The following is a 21,778-nucleotide window of genomic DNA, read 5'->3' as shown; positions in this document are numbered from 1 at the left end:
TCCTCTGGTAAACTTTCTCTTCTTTTTAGGAACAGTTTGGTCTTATTTTGGTAATTTTCACTACCTTTTCATCTGTACAAACACCAAGAGTTTTTTTTGTTGCTGTTTTGTGTTCATTCTTAGTGTTTTCACACTCTCATCAAATGTGTTTCTTTGTGTGAAATTTTCTTCATTTGACATGATTTCTCCTCCTTGTGCTTCCCCATTCTCCCTCCCTTTTTCATATTTTTATTGTGTGAGAACACGAATCCCCTTGACTCCTCAGGAGTCTGGGCTTTTACCCAGAAGACCCATCCGGTAATCTGCCCTGCACCTGAGGCCTAACCTGGCGCTGGAGAAAGACATGGTTTTTCAGTTCATTACCCCTGCTTTTTGAAAGCAAAGTCAGAAATTTAACTGATATGCAGAGACGCCTAATGAGTGACAGCGCTTCAGTGAATGATTAAAAAACATGGCTTGTACTTGTATTTCCAATGTAATTTCTCCCATGGGAATTCATTCAAATCCACCGGTTGAAGTCCTTGTTTTTGGATTTCCTTCATCTTGTTAAGTAGTAACTGAAAAGAGAGAAATTACAATGCATCTTGCATCACTTAGCATGTGGTAAAAAAAATATGGAATAGAAAAAGACAATTATTTTTCTGTGAGCTCGAGTTTGGGTCTTTCACATAACTATCGATTCAAACTCTTTAACACACAATTATGTCATCCCTTTGTTTGGGCTGCCATGCTGCCAGATTATGGTTCCAGGAGGTTGAATCACCACTAAAGACTATGCACAGACTGACTGACAAAGTTGTAGCTTCTGTTTTTAAGTTGGTGTCCACATATCCAGGATTCTAAATACCCATTTAGAAAATTAACCAGTAGGTGAATGCTAACCACCAGATACCAACTATCACTAATTTACTCTCAGTGGGGGGTTCTTTTAATCTAAGCACTACAGAAAAGACAGATTGGACATAGCAGGCTAATGTTAATGTTAGCAGTGCCACTTTTGCTAATTGCTGCCAATGACTGTACGGACTGAGTGAACCCTCCCCCCCTCGCGTTCCATACAGGAAGTACCTGCTGGCTCCAAGAAGCCAAAATCCTATAGACTTCTACTGAGAAATTAACATGGTTCCAAGCTGGCGGTGTCCAAATCGCAAAAAATGGTGACTGAAATAACTTCATTTCATTGGAGCCGGAAGTAAGTCATTTTCTGTGTAACGTCACACTCACTTTGTCCAGTTGTCGATCCAGTTGGATCAATGAGCCAAATGAGAGGAAGAGGGTGAACTATGGTGACTTAGTAGTAGAGAGCCAGGATAACGGTTGGAGGCCAGTCGCTTTGCAGGGCATACAACGTGCCAGGCATCCCTGGGGCCAGCAAACAAAGGGGAATTAAGGAGGTCACTGAGGCAGCACAAGTGGCCATCAAGGTAGCTGAGGACACAGAGGGCAGAAATGTGGGTGGGTAGAGCTACCTGGACCCAAGCTGGGATCTGATCAAACCCCAGCTGGGTCGCCTGGGTGAGAGTGTATGGTGTATGAAAGACCCGCAACACTCCATGTCCAGGTTGATGTATGTTAAAAGATACAGTCAACGGTAGGGCTGCACGATATGAGAAAACTCGTGATTTGCGATATTAGTGATTAATTTTGTGATGACGATATAACTTGCGATACATGAAAAAATAGAAAAACAAATAAACACATCATTTCCATTTCAGTCCAACAGTGTAATTTAAATAAGAGTCAACATAACTAAAATTACACTCCAAACAGCCCTCCTCTACAAAGGGGAGAGCATCTAACATAAAAGGGGTCCATCCGATTGGTTAAATGCATAAAGAGGTTTATTGAATTCGTTAAATAATTCAACCTGTCATAAGATTGTTTTAGCACATTTAAGGTTAGCATTTATTTTATTTATTTACCAATTTTTGGAGACTTCTGTGATTAGCATATTGCACAGCTTGATACTGTAATAACGATAAATTTGCGATTTATTGTGCAAGCCTAGTCAATGGTTGAAATTTCTTAAAGGAAACTATCATTGAATATTGGATAAATATTCAATGATATTAAGGAATGGGATAAATAAAGTTGTTTGAATTGAATTGATGATTTGAAGACAATGCAGAACTTACAAACTGAAAAGGTGGCACACAAAAGACCACACTCTTGTGTTTGAAGAATTCTGAGATACTATAAAGTGGTACATACTTTTCGTTAGTATAACAATCTAACCGCGGATGTAAAGAAGTTGTGAAAGACCCACTCCAATTAAATTATTGTTGAAGCATTTTTTCTCATGATTTAGACAGTTAGAAAGGAAATTGAGATTAAAACTGTGTCTCTGAGTATTTCCTTGCTCAAATCGTAGTAAGTCAGGATCAAGTAAAAATAATGGCATTTGGAAAAGCTTGTAGTTGTTACGTACAAACTACAATCAGAAGACTACAAGCTCCTTTCCATTCTGATGTATCCACTTGAAGACAAAGGCCAAATCTGCATTGTTTCCCTACTCCTTCGACCTTTTCCTACCCCCAGTTATCCATCCAAGCGGAGAGATATGGAATAAATTGCATCTTCAAATCTGGACGGTACCACCATTTGATGACGTCATCAATAGCAGCCTGTCATCTATTTTAGCCCGTAGCTGCCAGTGCTCGAAAAATACATAACAACATTGGTTTGATAACTTTATAAAGTCATGCAAAAACTCAATACTTAAGTGTCAACTTCTGTGCTTCAGAGCACACCCACGTGAAGAAATGCGTTTCTCCTCCTAGCCACAAACGTGATGCAGATCACCCTACGGGTGGAGGGATAGCCAGGTCTAAGTCTTCTTTAAAATAACACTTTTGGACACCACCACAACTTCAAATGCCCCTACAATTGGAGCAAAAAGGAGGAGCCAGAGTTTAGGGAAGCAATTTGGATTCGGCCAAATAAATCCATGTACGTCTTCGTTTTTCTCGTCCAAGCTGGCATCTCGCTCAAAACTGTACGGTTGGATAGCTCCAATATTTCTCGCCATTTTTGTTGCACCTGTTAGGTTGGGGTTATGAGGGGCTGTAAGCTAATGGGTAAAAGTGTAAACAAAGTGAAACTAGTTCAAAAGATCTTCGGAGTGGGTATGTAAAAAAGTATGTTTTGTCTATTTTATAGTTGCTATATTTACATTGGATTCTTTGGGGATTTGTTAAAGTAAATTGATTTGGCTCCAATGTATTTGTGTGCTTGAATTTGGAAGTTTACAGGTTACCCCTCCATGAACACAAATGTGAGCATTTTAAAGTCAATTTTTATCCCCCTGTGGTGTATCTGATGTATTCTTAGGTGTACGGTAACGGTATTGTGGAACAAAAACAGAGAAAAGAGGCGGCACAGTTATGAATGGATTTCAGAGTGTGGTACAAGAAAACGGGTGCAGCCTTGTGTGACCCTGTGGCACTGATACCTCAGGAAACTGTGTTAACTTTTGGTTTAGAAACAAAAAAAAAATACATGTCCCCTTTAACGGACCATGCTGTTGCGATCAACCAATGACAAGAACGGCGGGGAAACACTACAGGGAGAGCGCCACTGGCAGCATGAATAAAAGCAGGCAGAGGGGAGGGGAGGGGAGGGGAGGGGAGGAGAGGGGAGGGGAGGTCCGGGGCCGGGTTAGGCTACGGGAAAAACGAGGTGGGGGCGGAGCTTGACTCGGAGCGTGTACGCATTCGTGTGTTTCCTCGCTCACCCCTCCTCTTTCATCCTCCCCACCCCCACCTCCGCTGACCCCCCACCCCCTCCAGCCCCACCCCCCCCTCCCGCCGCGCGCTGCCCGCCCCTGAGTCTGGAGCAGCAGCAGCGGTGAAGCCTCCACTGCCTCTCCTCGCCTCACAGTGCGGGAACACAGCAGCGGAGAGAGCAGAATGGATACGGAAGGGAGCCAGAGCAGCCTGTCCTCCGGCACGGACAACTCCCCCCACGACCCCTGGTATGGTAACGGCCCGAGCGCGCGCGCGCTCCTGCGCAGGCGCCCCGCGCGATCCACTCGCCTTCTCTCGGCCCGGTTCGAGTTCAACCTTGGACTTAAGTTGAGTTCAGCTGCAGGAGCTGAAGCCGAGACAAAAGACAAGCACGCCGCGTGTGTCTGTGCGTGCGCGCGCGCCTCTCGATGTGTGGGATGGATCCACTCAGCGGATGAGGCGCAGAGCAGACGCGCCGCTGCTTTCCGCCTGTCCCCCTCCCCTCTCTTGTTTGTTTATTTCCCTCCAGAAGGCCACATTACAACTTCTCCATCATCTGGAAAATCCTTGATTTTTAATTTTTTCCTCCTCACGGAGATCATAACGGCCCGGTTGGCGGACGGGCGACTTCGCAACATGGCCGATGCTTTCTTTCTGACTTTATTGATGCTGTATTGACCCATAATCCCCTCAGATTTGCTTCGAAATGTGTGTTTGCGCTTTAAAAATCTGTCTTAAATGCCTTGTGTTTTTCTCTCGCTCAGCAAAATGTTCATCGGGGGTCTTAGTTGGCAGACAACACAAGGTGAGCTGTCCCGCACGCTACTTTTTTTATTTTTTATTAAAAAGTCTTTGCTTTCCTGCATGCTTCCTTATAAAGTTTGGCGCGAGGTGGATCAATCAGAGCCTGCTCCTCACTCAGGGATGAGGATTTAGGCGAGACTCATCGGATTAAACGGCTCGTGCTCATGCGTGGGACCCATCACGCACAATTCTTCTGCGTCTATACAGAAGTTGGGCTCATTCATTGATGTCCGGAGCGCATGGCTGTTCCTTGTTCTCCAGCTGCTGCTGCTGTGTCACATTAGTGTTCTTGTTTGTGGTCGGACACAACGTGGTCCTCATTCATTGACCCCCTCCATTACACCCCCCCCCCCCCACCCATCCCAAGCCTGTGTGCATGGGGTAATTCTGTTTCTAAGCGTTTCCTCGATGTCTTGCAGAGGGCTTGCGGGAGTACTTCGGTAAATTTGGGGAGGTGAAGGAGTGCATGGTGATGCGGGATCCCGTTACCAAGCGGTCGAGGTAAGAAAAAGGGAGGCGTGTGCGCCCCGCCGGCCTATCAACGACGACCTCATGCTTTTCCACGAAGGCTGCGTGCGCCTCTGTGAGCCTGCGTGATTCTCACTGTGTGTCTTCCTTTTTTTGCAGGGGGTTTGGCTTTGTAACATACGCAGACCAAGCCGGGGTGGAACAGGTTTTGGCGCAAAACAGACACGAGCTTGATTCCAAAACGGTGAGTTTTTAGTGCCATTTGGGCAACTTTTTTTTCCCCCTGCCTCTGCCTTCTACCTCCTACCGAATGGCTTGTAAAGTTTAGGAGTGCGTTTTGGAACAGCCACACTCCTCCTCCCCTCTCCTCCTCCTCCTCCTGTCTGCTCATTTCCCCCTCCAAATCCTGGTTCAGAGCGCCAACATGAAAGCGTTCTTTCTTGGTCTTCATTGCCATGGTTACCTGGGGACCTGAATGGGGTAGGAGACCCTGCAAAACCCGTACAGATTTTTTTTATGCAGAGCTCACATGCTCACATTTTTCACTCCTTTTTTTGCAAGCAGTATCACATTTTTATCTTTTGGTTGCAGCCGGCAAAGTTGCAGGGAAAGAAACTTTTGCTGTTGATGATGCTGAGGTGAAGCAGAGCCAGCCTGCAAGGGGAAATAACTCCTTTAAAAGTACTGGGACAGATTTTCTGATTGAAGAGCAGTTTCCAGACTTACAGATGAAAATGAGTCGACAGGGGACAAGTCCCTCGCCAGATGAAGGTCATTCTTGTGCTGGGCTGGAATCATGTGCGATAATGGCGAGATTACACGGTTAATCTGGGTGGTTTGTTTAGTGAGAATCAGAGCTGCTGACTTGGATTTGAATAACTAAAAAGGTGTGAATGATGCTGTTCTGGTGATGTACATTTGCTGCAGGAGCGGAGGCATGGGTGTGTCTTTGTCAGCTTGTTGTCCTTCCTAACCACACACACATAATAGGATCATTTGAGAGTGAAAATCGGTGGCACAGAAACGCAGCAGAGCCCAGAGGGTGGAGAAAGGTAGAGTTGGTTAGTTGTTGGAGCAAGTCTGTTGCCGGGGGTGACGCCAGCCTCTGGAGACGGTGCTGTAACTGCACAACCCAATGGGATTCATGTCTCCATAACAACTTCTCAGCTATTTTGCATTAACTTAAGGTGCTGGGCTCAGTCATGCGGCCGATCACCGACACACACACACACAGATTATGTCAAGTCATGTCAGGCGCTCAGCTTGTGTTGTGTTTGCTCTGTTCAAGTGCAGCCATTTTTGAATTATTCTAAAAAAAAAGTGAATCTTTGTGGACAACTGGGATTTATTACACACAGAACTGCTGTTGTGTTTTTGCTTCAGAGGAAGCAACTGCAAAGTGTTACTCAGTGACTCATATTACCTCTTAAAACAAGGTAGTGCTGAAGTCTTCAAGAGCCAGGGCTCTTGAAGGTGTGTGTGTAGTGTGAACACGGGTTTGGACGCCTAAGGCCACCAGACCACTGGTGGGCTTAGGCGTTGCCCTATCATAAATAAAATGTAGCCATCCTACAATTTCAGAGCCCTTTATAAGGAAAAGTTAAACGAAACAAAAGAACTATGAACTTCTTATCTATAATAAATGGATGTTGTGAAAGTAAAGGGTAAATTTTTCGCAAGAAATGTTATTAAAATAAAGATTAGTTTGCAATCAATCCTATTCTATGGCATTTTCCACCAATAAAAGAGGTGAGAGCTGTCATATTTTTTGGTTCACAGCATCATTTTTACAAAATTGCTACGTTTAGCCTGTTGGACCAATGAATGAATAATGCTAATTTCACACTGGGCATGTGTTTAGCAGATGGTATTCACACTGGATTGATGCCACCTAATACTAGCCATGTCCACCACCTACAGCTGGAACTGGCTTGGTGTGAAATGTCCAAGCTCCAGTTTTTTTTCTTTCACAGCTCTATTCCGATACATGAAAGACTTGGTGTCATACAGTTTCGGCTAAACACAAGCTGCAATCATTGATATCGCCGTCATGATTACTTTTCAAGCGATTGGCACTTCTGTGAATTGAGAGGGAGGCTTTCCATCACTACTTAATCCGAATCCCTGTGTGGTCGAAGTAGAACCAGGTTCAGTGGATGCGTGTTTTGTACGTAGAGGCTGAAACATGCATAGTGGGGCGTGAACACGAGAGTTTTGTACACCAAAGACAGAATTTTTTTTTTTTACATTTATCTTTCATTATCAGTGAATGTAGCTTTACACAATTGAATCGGTTAGTTCAAAAGGGGCCCAAGTCCACAATTTTTCAGAATAGAGATATTATGTGGTCTTCAATGGAAAAACTATCTGATTATGTGCAAAAATGTCCCAAGTCCGTTGTAATGTATCGACTATGCTTGACATTTAAATTGCATTACGTGCAAAATTCCGGGTTTTGGGCCTCTCTTGCATGGGTTTTGCTTTATCCCATTGATGGCAGCACTAGTTATCCAATATGGCAGCGCCCCTGTTTAATTCAAGACGGGCCCAAGTCCAGAGGCTTTAGTTTGCTAGTCCTGAAATTATCAAAGTCAGGTGCTTCATATTATAGCATTTGTAAGCTATGAACTGGTGCTAAATCTGGGTAAAGTATTAATCATTTGGTGTAGCCTCCCTTTAAGCTATGCAATTAAAATCATTTCCTGGAAAAACAAACTTCTTGGACTTGGGCCCCTTTTGAACTAACCGATTCAATTTGGTATGAGACTGCGTTGTCTGAGGCTGATGAGGCAGTAGTTTATTGGGGTCGGAGAACCTCACCAGGGCATCATCTATCCAACCAAGATGTGGTTGCCATTTTTGTTGCAATCCTATTTTTGGGGTTATATTTGTTCACTAATATCAGTTGCCATGGTAGAAACTTTAAAGTGCTTGAATAATGTTAATCTCTGAGGAATGTTGGGATAGAATAGGGACAAACTTAGGGCCAAAAATCTGTTTATCACGACATATTTTCTCAGCACTGTGTTTCTGTAACACACCTGGACTGGCTCTCCCCTGTATTGTTGTCCTCTGTGGAATGAAGAATATTTGAAGCTTGTTGGATTTTTTTCTTTTTAACACATTAGGTGGAGGCTTTCGTTGGTTTAGAAAAGACTGTAAAAAAAAAAAGACATGGATGGGCGTCAAACCTGCATGAGGACGGACAGGGTGAGAAGTACAGCACATGAGGCGGTGCAAGGTCCATTCCACCTGCTTCACTTGGTATTAAACATTTACAGTGCAGTTACATCCGCTGTTGTTTTTAATCTTTCCTCAGAAAAATCCTCGAAAATAATAATAAAACATAACCTCACTGTGTAAACATCAACAAAACGCTGCTTTTGCTACCTGTGTTGCTCCTGCAAAAAACCAGAGGTTCCCTATTGTTTTCGGAGAGAGGTGGTTGTTTTGGTTGGAGGTTAGATTTCCTGCCGGGGCCGAGCATGGCCCCGGGGCTGTGGTGCGCCGTTGTGTTTCTCTGAACAGAGAAGAAGGGGGACAACTGCTATTTGTTTTATCTGAGAAATATTTTACCTAGAACAATCCACAGGAAGAAGAAAACTCAAGAGCAGATATTCTCAGAAAAAAAAAAAAAACAATTGAAAAAAGGCACCACTTCTCCTGTCAGGAACTCCACACAGACTTTGTAGTGTTTAATGGCATTTATTTGCCAGCTATCATTCCAAAATGGCCAATAGAAAGCCATAAATACGAAGCTACAGTTTTATGTATAAAGATGTAATAGGTTTTCTCTAAAAGGTAAATGTGGAAATGTTACATTTTTTGTGTTTTGCATTAACTAAAAGCGAACGCTGTGTGTTACAGTGGCGGGTAATTGTTGCTTTTAGCACCACTGTCTGCGTAGCTACAGTAGTACTTGCCAGCAAGGTGTTAAAATAGCTGCTTTCCTCTCTAGCTGTCGACTATATCAGCACAAGTGACCCCCCCCCCCCCCTCCATTGCTTCAGTCTTCTCCAGTCCAACACCTGGTCACCGGAGAGTTTAGATTTTAGATGTGGCTCTTCGCTCCAGACAAGAAAATTAGCTGTTACTGCTGACATGGGCAAAACTGGAGGTGGGGTGGACTGAGGGACAGCCATGGTGAGGGAGGGGGTTTAGCTCCTGTGCTGTAATTAGTATGGATCGGAAAAGCAACTAATCGGATTGAAGGAAACAAACTGGATTTTTTTTTTTGTTTTTTTTTTTTGGCCTGGCTCAGATTTGTGGATAAAGCGAGGGGGTCTGCTTTGAAGGAGGATCTGGTCAAGGAGTGCTCGCCACAATGCACAACCTCCTCCCCTACCCTTGTGTTTGACCACCACACAGCCACCGTGGCGAGGCGTAGGAAAGGTTGTGGGGTTGTAGATAGGGGCTGGCTCAGAGGATGTCATTAGCGTTGCTTCTTTAACTAATTACTGGGCCATTGTGGAGCGGTGCAGCCTGACCCCGCCGGCCTGAACCCAGACCCAGTCTCCTCGTCTCACTCTTGCAAGTATCGACACAGCGTTTCCCTTTGTCTCCTCTTGCGCTTATGGCTTTTTGTTTAGCTTGTATTGATTATGCTGTTATAACGGGTGAGTCTGGAAGGGTTGGGGGGTGGGGGGTTGTTTATCAGCGTGGGCGTTCTGTTGGGGGAGTGTTCTCGGGCGTGTCAGAGATTCAACCTGTAAAGAGGTGCAGCGGCCTCTGTGCGGATTTTTGCATGTTTTTTTACTCAATGACATTCGTGTGTGACTGTGTTTACGCGTGTGTGTGTTTATCTTTGAGTTGCACCGTGTGGGTGCAGAGCTGCAGGACATGCATGCATTTGTGCCTGTGGGGGTAGCACAGGAGCCCCAGTTCCTCTGCGGGCCCATCTGTTTTGTACTCTTTGTCCTGTTAATTAATGAAATCAGAGGGGCTGCCTGCTGGGACGGCCCCCGCTGCACTGCTGCACCGGACAGGCCCCTCTTTCTCATGGTCTGACTGTTTTCCAAATGAATGCCTCCGCTTTGTGTCGTGTGCTTTTCTATTCTTTTTTTTTTTTTTTTTTACTTCAACATAATTTAATGTTTTTTTTTATTCTTTTACTGTTTGTTTTCCAGTCTGTAACACTGGTGGAGGCTCTGCAACATGTGAGGTGACTATCAGTTGTAGTTTAGTCTCTAAAAGCCAAAGCACTAAAAAAAATCAAACTCTGGGCTCTGCCGTCACTGTAGCTGCTTGGACTGAGCGGAGGTTGGATGTCATGAAGTTTGATGTTAGTCAGACCATTCTCACCAACACTCAGTAACTCTTCTCCGTCGAGCTCGGAAGAGCAACTTTTTTTTGTCCCCTTCCTAACACATTTCACGAGTGGTTACTTTTTGAGCAGTCTGATTAGCAGGGCTACTCCAGAGCACCTCTTCTCAAATGTCAAGCCTTTAAAGAGCAATTTCTGAGTGTTGCCAACAGTGACCTGACTAATTTATTTTACATTTTGCTTGGTGCCCTCTCTTGTCTACCTTGAGGCTAATCTGCAACTTTCATAGATGCTTTTTTAGTTTATTATTACCAACCTCTAAGACAAGTCAAGTTTAGAATTTAGTGGTATTCTGTTATTTTCTCTGAAGTGGAATGTTTTTTTTAACTGCATGGCATGAATATCTATAGTAGCATTATTACAGATATTGCATTAGGTCTAACCTAGTCTAGAATTATTTTTTTGTTGGAGTCTAATGAATGTATGAAGTGTGGATCAGTCCCACATTGATGATGTGATAAAATAATGTAAGACATTAAAATAAAATGTGTTTCTTCATCATAATGTTTACCTAACTAAACTTGTGTTGGACTATTTACTGTATATTATCAAATATTACCGTCAAAAAATGACAGCGCGCCATATATATAGATTAATTCAGGTTATACTTACTGACGTCGAAGCGTGGTGCATGGCGCTCTGTCAAAATGTTTGGTTGGGTCTTATTATGAATCCTCTAATGTGGATAATATGTAGCAATGTCGGACTGTTTTCTTTTTAATTTGTTACAAACAATGTTGGGAGCTCATATGGTAGTAACTAGGCCTGCACAATATATCGCAAATTTATCGTTATCGCAATATCCAGCTCTGCAATATGCATATCGCAAAAGATGGCGAATATCGCAATAAATCGCAAACCCAAAATGTGTTAAAACAATCTTCTAGCAGCTTGAAGCATTTAACGAATCAAATAAATCCCTTTATGCTCTGACCAATCAGATAGACGCCTTCCCATTGTTGACCAATCAGATGGAGGCCTGTTATGTTAGATGTTTGTCCCCTATGTCGATGAGGGTCATTTGGAGTATAATTTTTAAACTGTTGCAATGAAATGGGAATGATGTTTTTGTTTATTTTTCTATTTGTTTATTTACCGCAAATTTATCGTTATCGCAAAATAGATCACTAATATCGCAGTTTTCCTCATATCGTGCAGCCCTAGTAGTAACGTTTCTTTTAGTGAAAATAGTCAAGTTTTTTACGTGTTGCAAATAAGTTTGAGAGCTGCAGGTATTTTCAATACGCTAAAGTGGCTAACACGACGCGTTTTTTTTTTTACTTGTTACCAACAATTTTGGGAGCTCAAATGAGAGTAACATTGCTTTTAGTGGTAGTATTCAGGGATTTTACGTGTTTTTTTTTTTTACAAGTTTGAGATTTACAGGAGTGTCCAATACACTAAATTTTTCTAACACGAAGCGGTGTAGGACTGTGTTTTTTTATGTGGTAAAAATAAGGTTAGGAGTTAGCATAGTCTTAGTAATGTTTGTTTTAGCGGTCTTATTTTTTTTATGTGTTGCAAACAAGGTTGGGAGTTACATGTATTGTGAAAACGTGAACACGGCTAATTTGTAGCGGTGTTATACTTTTTTTATGTGTTACTACTTTGGGAGAGTTCATGTGGTTACAGTAATGTATGTTGTAATGGTATCCCTCTGTTTTTTTACGTGTTGTAAACAAGGTTGGTAGTCACACGTATTGTGAATACGCTAACGTGGCTAACGTGGCTAACGTGGCTAACGCGGCTAACGCGGCTAACGCGGCTAACGCGGCTAACTGGGTGTTACAAACAAGTTCTAGAGTTACTGTGAATGCCGTTAAAAAAAGACTTATTGGCTGACTGGCTTATCTGGGACTCTTTTGTCTCGGTTGATGCGCCCGATAGTTCGGTGCGCCTTATATATCACATCAGCTTAAATATACAGTAGACCCTACATTGAGAGTGGCACGGTGTGCCCTATAGTGCGGAAAGTATGGTACAATGCCTTTAATCAGGAGAAAGTGATGGAAACAATGTCTTATGACAGTTCTTGGTCTCATTTTTTTTTATTTCTGGGGGACCTTTACCTCTGCCTGGATGATTCTGTCAGATGTTTGGTGGTTTCTGACCCCAGTGTCTGTTGGCTTGTTGACCCTGCCACGTATTTTCCCCAGGCAGCTTCAGCATCTTTTCTTGGTGAGGCAGTTGAGGGCAAAAATGCAAAAATAAATAAATAAAAATGTCCCGGCTGCCAACTTTTGGCCAAATAAAGACATCGATGCATTATGTAGAATGGCTCATTGTTCTATTTTTTGAGTAAAATCTGTTTAAAGTGCATGCCAGAATCCTCATTCTTGCACTGTAAAGGTTATCGAAAGACTCTGTAGTTCTAGTAAAAAGGCACTGTCAAATATCAAATGCACAAAAGTTGCATATCTAATGTTACATTTTCCCCCACTGCACTCAAATCCTGCGTTTCCCCTTGCCTGGCGTGCGTGTGCTGCGTTGCTGCATTGCTGTTGCAGCTCGTCGCTGCTGGCTTTGCGTGTCCTTGTCACCTTTGTCTTTGTGTTCTGTCCAGCTGGAGGTGACATGACTCTTCTAGTCTTCGCGTCCCACTTCAAGGTGCAAAGTCCTTCCGCAATCCCTTCCAAGGGCGCTGCAGCTGCATCTTAGTTACACAGTGCTGTTCTCTCAAAGCTGTAGTAAAATCTGAGGCACTTAAAGGCCCTCAAAGGATATATTTGCCAGTGCATTTGTCATCAGAAGGATGCAATTATCACTGGAAAGAGATGAAAGGGTTTTTAGAATATTGAATGAACACCCTTTCTGTTGTATGTATTGCCTATATTATAAGTAATTATTGCTGGCTGTTTGATAAGCTCTTTTAAGTTGCCAATATCAATTCAATACCTCTAATAGCGGCTGTGTGAGACACAAGAGGCTTGGCTTCACACATCCAATTATTGCAGTGAGGATGGAACTCTAAGACCATAATACACTGGAAGGTCCTGTGACCTAAAATCATCCCGCTCATTGGCTTGAGTGCAAATAACACCGAGATTCCACACAAATGTAAAATGCCGGGGCAGGCTTTGCATATTTAGCATTATTAAAGGCCAGCTCACTCAAAGCTCATTTTCTTCTAATTTTATCTGTAACCTTGACCGACGTTGAGACATTCCAGTGGGAAGAAATAAGGATGCAGTAAAATCTGGCTAATCCAAAATAGAAAATAGAGGCTGGCTGGATTTGTGGGATTGCAAAAAAAAAAAAAAAGAACCTACACACGTCTATTTCAAATATATTCTGAATATTAAACGCTTATTTTAGATTCCACACCGTCCCGCTCTGTCTTCTACACGGCTGAGATGTGTCGGGTTGTGTCGAAACACACAGTTCTGAGAAAGAATGCATGGGTATCTCTGTGTGTTTTGTTCCTTCTTGTTCCTTCTGCTTGTTGGTTTGACCATAGTGTTTGGATTTAAGGAGGCTTGCATAAACAGGGCACTTCCATACATATTCGCTGATTAGCAAACTTTCTATTTCAGGGTTTTAGTGGTCCCAGCAGGAGTTTGGGGTTAAAAATGTTATGTGGAAGCTCCTAGAAGAATTTTTTTTGATGTACTCTGCAAAATGTCTGGTTAAGCATCTTACTATTTAAAGGTTTTAATGGTAAGTTTGGGCTAATCAAATATTGCTTATTTTAAATTTGCGTTTGTATTCTTTTTGTTTGTAGAGCCAGAGAGTTTAACAGTCAAACATGGTTATTTATGTTGATGCTTGTAGTCTGGGATTAAAGTTGGCTTCTATAAAGGTCTTCTGAGCCAAAAATCCTGACAGCCTACTTGGATTTTGTTATTTAGTTATAATAGGATGGGAAATAGATCTCGATATAAAGTAATTAACCATAAACATAAATGATGTGCTCCCATAAAATATTGATAGCTGCACCACAGAGAAAGGATTATCTCTTTAGTGCTTCCTGTTGGAGTTAAAAATATCACATCGGAGGCTCTTATATTCCTTTTGAAACTCATTTTAGCTCCTTTTCTCATCTGCAGATTGACCCAAAGGTGGCGTTCCCCCGCCGGGCACAGCCTAAGGTGAGTGTACCATGAAAGGTTATGGCAAGACGGAGCAGAGATGATGTCACACGTCACCCATAATCCCCTCAACCCAGGCTGGCCCGGATTAGAGTCTGGGATATGGCCAAATAGAAGCTGCATCAAACTTGTTTGACATGACATGATGACCCTGTACTCTGCACCCGACCTCTGACCCCTGAAAACACTTGGACTTATACAAATGTTTGCTTCCTCACACTTCACCTGTGCACTTGGCTGAAATCTGCAGATTTCCGAAGCCCGTTGGAAATAATAAACCACAAAAAGTCTATTTATCACAGATGTTTTAGCCCCAAATCAGATTATTAGTGATGAAGATCCCTCTTCCTTTTTGTCTTGCAAGCTGGTCACCAGGACAAAGAAGATCTTTGTTGGAGGTCTGTCAGTCAATACCACCATTGAAGATGTGAAGCAGTACTTTGACCAGTTTGGAAAGGTAAAGTGAGCCTTCTGTTGTCTAATGCTTTCTAGTCTGTTGCTCATCTGTACATTTGGCATATCCTTTAAGAACACATGGATCAGGTCAGCCGACCTAATCCAGGTTTTGTTTTTTCATTTGAACTTTTAGGCAGAAATTTCCATTCTTAGTAGGTTGCAGTTTTAACAAGAAAATCAGAAAAAAATGTATGAAGTAAATCAAACACTAAATACTATAATCTTACAGGCTATTTTGTTATTAGTTTGTTAAGTAAGCATTTAGCTATATTAGCTGGCAAAACATTTTTTTACAATAGAGAAAAGTTAAACACTTTTTTGATTTGTTGCTGAAATTGTTCTCTGTGGTTTTTGACTTCTTTTAAAAAATGTTGTCATAGCCTGGATGCCAATTAGCCTTATGTTATCATGTTAGCTCATGGTATAATTGACTTTAAAGTGGGTTTAAAGTGACAGAAATGAAATGTTTTTACTATCTGCAGTCTTTTTCTTTACTCTTAAGCAGCTGTGGAAATTTACTGTGAGAAACAAGAGTCTCTAGGTGGTACTATTGATAAATCTGCGTTTCTTTTTCTTTTTTTCCCCCGATAAAAGTTAACTTCATACAGAGCTTAAACAAAGAAAACCTTTAGGAACTGGCGAAAACACCCAAGTGTTCCTCAGCTGATCATCTATTATCTGTTTTAGCTGTATGTTATTGCATTTTTGAGATTTGAGCGTTTGTGTTGCTGTAGGTGCTTTGAATGAAATTTGGTGAAAAGAGCAAGCACATGCCGCGTAGACAGATGAGGAGCTGGGAAAAAGGGAGGGGAAAAAAAGGCAGGAGGGGAAGTGAAGAAGTAGATGGCTGGGGATTGAAAGAGAAGAAGGGACCCCCCATGGAGACAGAGGGAGGGGACCTCAGGAAAGGTTGAAGGGCAGAGAAAGTGGGGGATGCTGAGATAGTGAGCAGAAGTGCATTGTAGGAAGGAGGGGGCCGGCAATCTGGAGAGCCTCTAAAATGTAAAAGTACTTACCGTATTTCCCCCACTATACTGGTGAACTGGAATATAAGGCGCACCGTCAATGAATGGCTTATTTTTGAATGTATGTCCTATATAAGGCACACCAAAGTATAAGGTGCATTAAGTGAGACAAAAGAGTAAAGTCGCACACTGCCGTCTGCAACTTCCAATGAAAAGGTATGTAAATGCGCTTTTAGGGCTTCCGTATTCAAAACTCACGTTCACGTGTAGCTACCAATCAGGGATTCGAATTTGGTAGTGATGTGGTAAAACTCCCCTGGGGAACTGAGACACAGCGATGACCCTGAAGACATCCATGTTTGTCTTTCAAACAAAGATAAACCAAGACCACTCTGCTGACATGATGGTAATCCATATCCACCAATGCAAGGATGCTAGCAATAAGGCCGGAACAATAAATTGCAAATTTATCGTTATCGCCATAGCAAGCAGTGCAATGAGCTCATTGCAAAAGTCTTCAAAAATGTCAATAAATGGCAACCTTAAATGTGCTAAAATAATCTTATGGCAGCTTGAAATATTTAATCAATCCAATAAATCCATTTGACCAATCGGATGGAGACCTTTTTATGTTACATGCTCGCCTTGTATGTAGACTATGGTCATTTGGAGTATAAGTTAAGTAATGCTGACTGTTATTTCAATTAAACTGTTGCATTGAAATGTAAATTATGTGTTTGGTTGTTTTGCTATTTGTTCATGTATCGCAAGTTATATCGTCATCGCAATATTGATCACTAATATCGCAAATCGCAAGTTTTCTTCATACCGTGCAGGTCTACTAACAATGAATGTAACAGGTTTGCACCAAGCCTCTTCCAACAGTATGTGGCGGATCTGCGCTAGTAAACAGTAGAAAAAGAAGAAGCCCCTCTCTGCTTGTCCAGTGTGAACACCATGGGCAAAAATGAACCATTTAGCGTGATCTTGAACGCGCGTCAAATCTGTGTACGCAGCTTTAGAGATAAGTCTGTCAGTCATTCATACTGGACTGCGTTCACAGTAACCTTAGAATCTGTTTGTAACACAATACACGTTAGCCATGTTAGAAGCATTAGCCGTGTATTCACAACACCTGTAACTCCCAACCTTGTATGCAACACGTTAAAAACCAGACGGATACCGCTAAAACTGTGACCAAGATACTGTTTCCCCAATAATGCCCAACCAAACATTTTGACAGAGCAGCTTGTACCCCTTAGAATTGCTTCGGCAATAAGCAAAACCAGAATTCATCCATGTTAAATGCACACCGGATTATAATTAGAACTTTTTTTATTTTTTGAAAAGAAAATTAAGGCTTTTAAGTGGGCCTTATGTGCAGAAAGTACAGTAAAACTCATTTTGGGTTCCGTCTATTTGGGCTAGTTTTAGAAGATTTTAAAGACTTCAGATGTAACTCAAATGCAACAGCTGCTGGTGGGGCAGCAGCCCCCTCCCCAAATACCTGCCCCAAGCAAAGTACTTCAGACTCCACTGTAGCCCCCGCTACAGTCCCTGTCTGGTTGTTGCTGTGGTGACCCGCCCATTGTCCTGTTGTAATATGCCGTATTTTTTGGTTTCTTTCAAAAAAGAAAAGGAGGGGGAAAGGGGAGCGTACGCGCAAACCGAGTGTGCGCGTGACAGTGTCACCGTCATGGCTGCTAGGAGAGGAAGCCTGCGTCTGTCTGTCTGTGCAGATCCAGACAGACAGTGACGCTCAGCCGCAGCCATCCAGTTATCACAAACATGAAGTGTGCGGCTGTGCTGCTGTTGGTGAGCGGGGCAGTCTGTAAATGAGCGCTGCTTCAGGATGTTGGCCTAATGGCTTGGAAGAAATTAACAGCGTGAAGCTCCTTCTGCCTTGTGTCTGGCTGTGTGCTTTCTCTCTGTTGGCCCCTGAATCACGCTTGGAGTATGGCGGCGTTCTTCAAGGCGCCGCTTCAGATGGATATAATTTCTTTTAATTCCTCCTGCTAAATGTGTGAGCATCACACCGGTTCAGGTGGATGTTGTGACATGTGTCTTGTTTCCTAAAATGGCTGTTTAGCGGGTCCGCGCCGAATCGGTTCTCCCCGGTGATTACAGACGCTCATATCTAAGACAACACTCCCTCCACAGGATGAAGGAATATTTGGACTGTTTGGACACGTGAGACCAAAGCTGCATCGTGGATTGCAGCAATCCCACAGTGCATTCCTGCTGAGCAGGAGGTATTTTTTGTTTATTATCTGAGCCTGGTTACAAGGTGCAGGTTAAGATGGAGCGGGACTCGCTGTCCCGTTTATTTTCTTAGCGTGGCACCGCCTTGTTAGCAAAACATAGGATGCACTGTGCAATTTATGCAAGTCTTTGATTCAGGCTGAGGTTTGTTTTGTTTGAGGGCACATCTCAGAGCAACACCTATGCAAACTTCATTAGTCCAGTGAAGTTGACACTTCAGGTGTTTTGGAGCAAACCGGAGATCCAAAAACATTTTAGGAATTTTCTGCTCAAACGAAAAAAGGCCAAGCTCCTTTTGCGAAATACCCATAAGCCACTAAGACTGCAGCGATTGTTCTTGTATGAGAAAACAGCCTAAACACTGAGGTGGAGGTCTTGTAATCCCCCTTTGCTTGGTGGGGACTTTACAAAAGCCTCCTTCATTTTGGCCAAAGCTAAAAATAGAACTTATCTGCATTGCAGAAATGTAATTTAAGACAAATATGCAAATAATTTAGTAATTTATGTTGAAACCTCTTGAATAAACAAAATGAAGTCAAGTTAAATACAAACTTTTTCTCTTTTATTGCATCATATGAAAAACTATAAAAAGCTTGAATTAACTATAGTCTGACCGTTTGCACAAGTATTAAGAATGTGAAGTGCTGCTAATCAGCTGCTTCTAATTCACTGGGCTTCAGAAGTGAAGGTCTAGCAGCAAAGACATCAATAAAACGATCGCACAGAAGCTGCACTTCATCAGTCTTGGACGGGTTACAAGGTCTTCATTATGTCAATAACAAAAAAAGGAGACAAAATCAGAGATTTCTGACTGTAAGGATGGAAAAGAAGCACGACAAGGACCCAAACCAAACAATGATGAACAGGAAGTCTGAAGTGGGACGGGACAATCTGATTAAAAATGGGTGATTGGGCTGGACTGAAGTGAGAGTTTTGTTAAATTCACCCATGGGTCCACACTCTGCCCAGAACCACCCCCCCTAATGATGCACACATTTTTATACAATCAATCAATGCTCCGCCCCCAGTCACAACTTTTCAAAGTCTGGTTGTTAGATCATCTGTCAGCTTTGTGGTTCCTCATCAGTTTGTCAGTTTACAGTTTGGGTTTGTCGTGTTAGACTTCAGACGATTTTGTCAATATTACATTTATTTTACCTCTTCCTGCCTGAATGGCTTCTTCCTGTTATATTAAAATGAATTTCTTCAGTGTTTTTTCCATTCAAGTTGATGTTAAGCTAAGCGGAGTCCTGGTTTAAATGGTATGTTGAGAATTAGTGACATACAGGTTTTAAACGTTTAAGTGAGTCAACAACGCCTGGCATCCAGGTTTGTGCCAGAAACATCAGCTTTGGGAGAACTGTCAAACATGGCAGTGGAGGGTAGTAGTTTGGGCTTCTTTGTGTTGGACCTGGATATTAGGGTTGTGCCGATGAACAATACCATCGTCCATCGTGATGGGTGAGTGACATCACGATGGAGAGACAGCATCGTGATGCCACGCCCCCGCCACGTTGCGAGTAGACACCATAAGCTGCGGTTACATGTGCAAAATATCCAGAATTTTTTTTTCAGAATATAACAAACATTCACATGGGTCACACTTTCGCTCGGAATAAATCATCCGCACATGCGCAGCAGGGTTTGAAAAACCGGAAGAGGATATAAGTTCCGCCGAGCGGCTATTTTTATTCAAACGTTATTGAAAGTAACAATTCAATCCAAAACAATGTTGCCGAGCGGCTATATACATTGACATGTCAGCTCGGAAATATACGAGAGGATCTTCTAAACGTGCTTTTAATATTGTTACGATTATTATGAAGCACCTGTTCGCTCATCATTTTAATTTTAATCCGTGTGGTCAGTGCTTTTTCTGTTGAAGAATGGAGCCGGAATTAGCAGTATGCTAACACGGGCTATTAGCATTAGCTTTGGGTGGTGCTGCAATCTGCATCCTGGCTGCACGTAAACATGTGGGAATAACATCAGCCTTTATTTAGTCGGGACACGACTCGAAACATAAATCCACGTGATAGTTTGAACGGTTTCTAAGGACTGAGCGACATTTCTGCTTTGAAGCTCACACCGGATCGCAACCGGACGATATCAGCAAACATCGTCAACTGCCAATTTAGGGGACATCGCCCAACCCTACTGGATACGTCTCTCCCTCTGGAACAATAACTTCTGTATGTGATATTTTAGAGCCGCACAAACCTTTCTGGTTTTGGGTCAGACAGTTTCTAGCATTTGTCCTGAGAGTTGACCATATATAAGAACTGGACTGAGTAACCTCTCCCCTCACATGTTCCAAACAGGAAGTAGCCTACTGGTTTCAAGATGCCAGAATCCCATAGACTTCTATCGAGAAAGAAACAGCTGTTACTCGGTCATTCTATTTGTCAGAATGATGCAGTGCAAGTTGCTTAAGTTATAAACTGGCCAATCAGATTCCTCGATAAGATTATGTGGAGCCCACTGGCCCCCCACATCAAGCATGTTTGATTGACAGATTTTGTCAAACCTGCTTCCAGTGGAAGGCTTCCAACATGCTCACTTCTGATTGGAGACTGGTTGCCATAGAAATCTTGACTCGCTTCAGACCAATCGGCCGTTTCCTGATCACGTCTGGTTCCAGCATGGCGACATGTTGCGAAAAAATGGCGACTGAACTGTAGCAGTTAGTTGCAGTTAACCCCTTTTATAAACTTTTTGCCCCTTTTTTCAATCAATGCTGACTTATTGTGTTCAGTCACAGTGTGATTTTTTTCAAACCTGCAGACTTCCAACAGGTTTTTCTTGTGTCTTATTGGAACGGTGCCTGTTTCTACTGAAAACGGAAGGGTGGAGGGGGGGGGGGTGTCGGAGCAGCGTGCACGTGGAGGAGTGAATAAGATGAAAACTACAGCATGGACAGGGCAGACGGGAAAAGTTGGGACTCCACTCACCCATGTGAGCTGGCGATTAGAAGGCTTGACTGAACACTTTGTCTGCTGGCCTGTTTAGAGAGAAATGGCAGGAGAGCCCGAGCGAGGATGAAAGAGGGAGATGTGAGGAGACGGCGGGGGGAAAAAATGTGAATGCCACCTTTTATAATCTGGCAAAAAAAAAAAGAAGTGGAATGGACTTGTCAGCAAACACTTGTTCTTCAGACAATGTCTGTACGCTTCAGTGGAAGCGGGACATTTTCAAGGCTGCCCTCTGAAAGCTGCACCTTGTTTCTGCACATGGGAGAATTGGAGAATTTGACCTTAATGCTTCTTCGCTGCCTTGCTTGTGTTCGGAATAGCGAGCGACTGAGGCGATCCCAGAATCCCGCAGCTCTCCAATCGGATAGTTTTACAACAGTGGGCTTTGTGGGATTGGTTTTGGCAAAAGCAAAAGGGCCACTGTCACTGAACGGATGACCGTTCTGTTGCCTCACAGGTTAACAGTTCCCTCGTCATCTTTTGGGCCTTCTGGTGAGCCATCAGAGCGACCCACTTTCTCCCCTGGCCCGACCCGTTAGGAAATCTCTTCCAGGAGTGATGCTGCTAATGCTAGCTGCAGAGCTAGCCGGGCTTGTAACTCTACTCTTCACGATAACATGTTGGCTCGCAGCTGTCTTCCCAGCGTCCTCTTGCCTGATCGGCTCTTTGCTGTGTCACTGAGTTTGGATGACCGGAAAGGAGGAAGATGTGGGGG

At 42.9% G+C, this 21,778-nt stretch overlaps 1 protein-coding gene across 3 annotated transcripts in view; it reads left to right on the top strand.

Annotated features, from left to right (window-relative positions):
• LOC101154771 (RNA-binding protein Musashi homolog 1) overlaps positions 1-21,778 on the top strand; it is a 38,602-nt gene that overhangs the window by 8,648 nt on the left and 8,176 nt on the right. Inside the window, exons 1-6 of one of the 3 annotated variants that reach the window (XM_023955029.1) lie at positions 3,818-3,973; positions 4,490-4,530; positions 4,949-5,030; positions 5,157-5,241; positions 14,367-14,408; positions 14,773-14,865. In XM_023955029.1, coding sequence (XP_023810797.1) covers positions 3,909-3,973; positions 4,490-4,530; positions 4,949-5,030; positions 5,157-5,241; positions 14,367-14,408; positions 14,773-14,865 — 408 coding nt within the window. In that variant the 5' untranslated portion in view covers positions 3,818-3,908. Of the gene's footprint in view, positions 1-3,817; positions 3,974-4,008; positions 4,397-4,489; positions 4,531-4,948; positions 5,031-5,156; positions 5,242-14,366; positions 14,409-14,772; positions 14,866-21,778 lie in introns of those variants that run through there. The other 2 variants (XM_023955030.1, XM_023955028.1) reach the window with 2 other exon arrangements.

Source organism: Oryzias latipes, chromosome 5 (assembly GCF_002234675.1).
Source record: "Oryzias latipes chromosome 5, ASM223467v1".
In the NCBI taxonomy this organism is placed as follows: domain Eukaryota; kingdom Metazoa; phylum Chordata; class Actinopteri; order Beloniformes; family Adrianichthyidae; genus Oryzias; species Oryzias latipes.
Note: the sequence above shows the minus strand (reverse complement) of the source record. Positions and strands in the feature narration are given on the sequence as shown.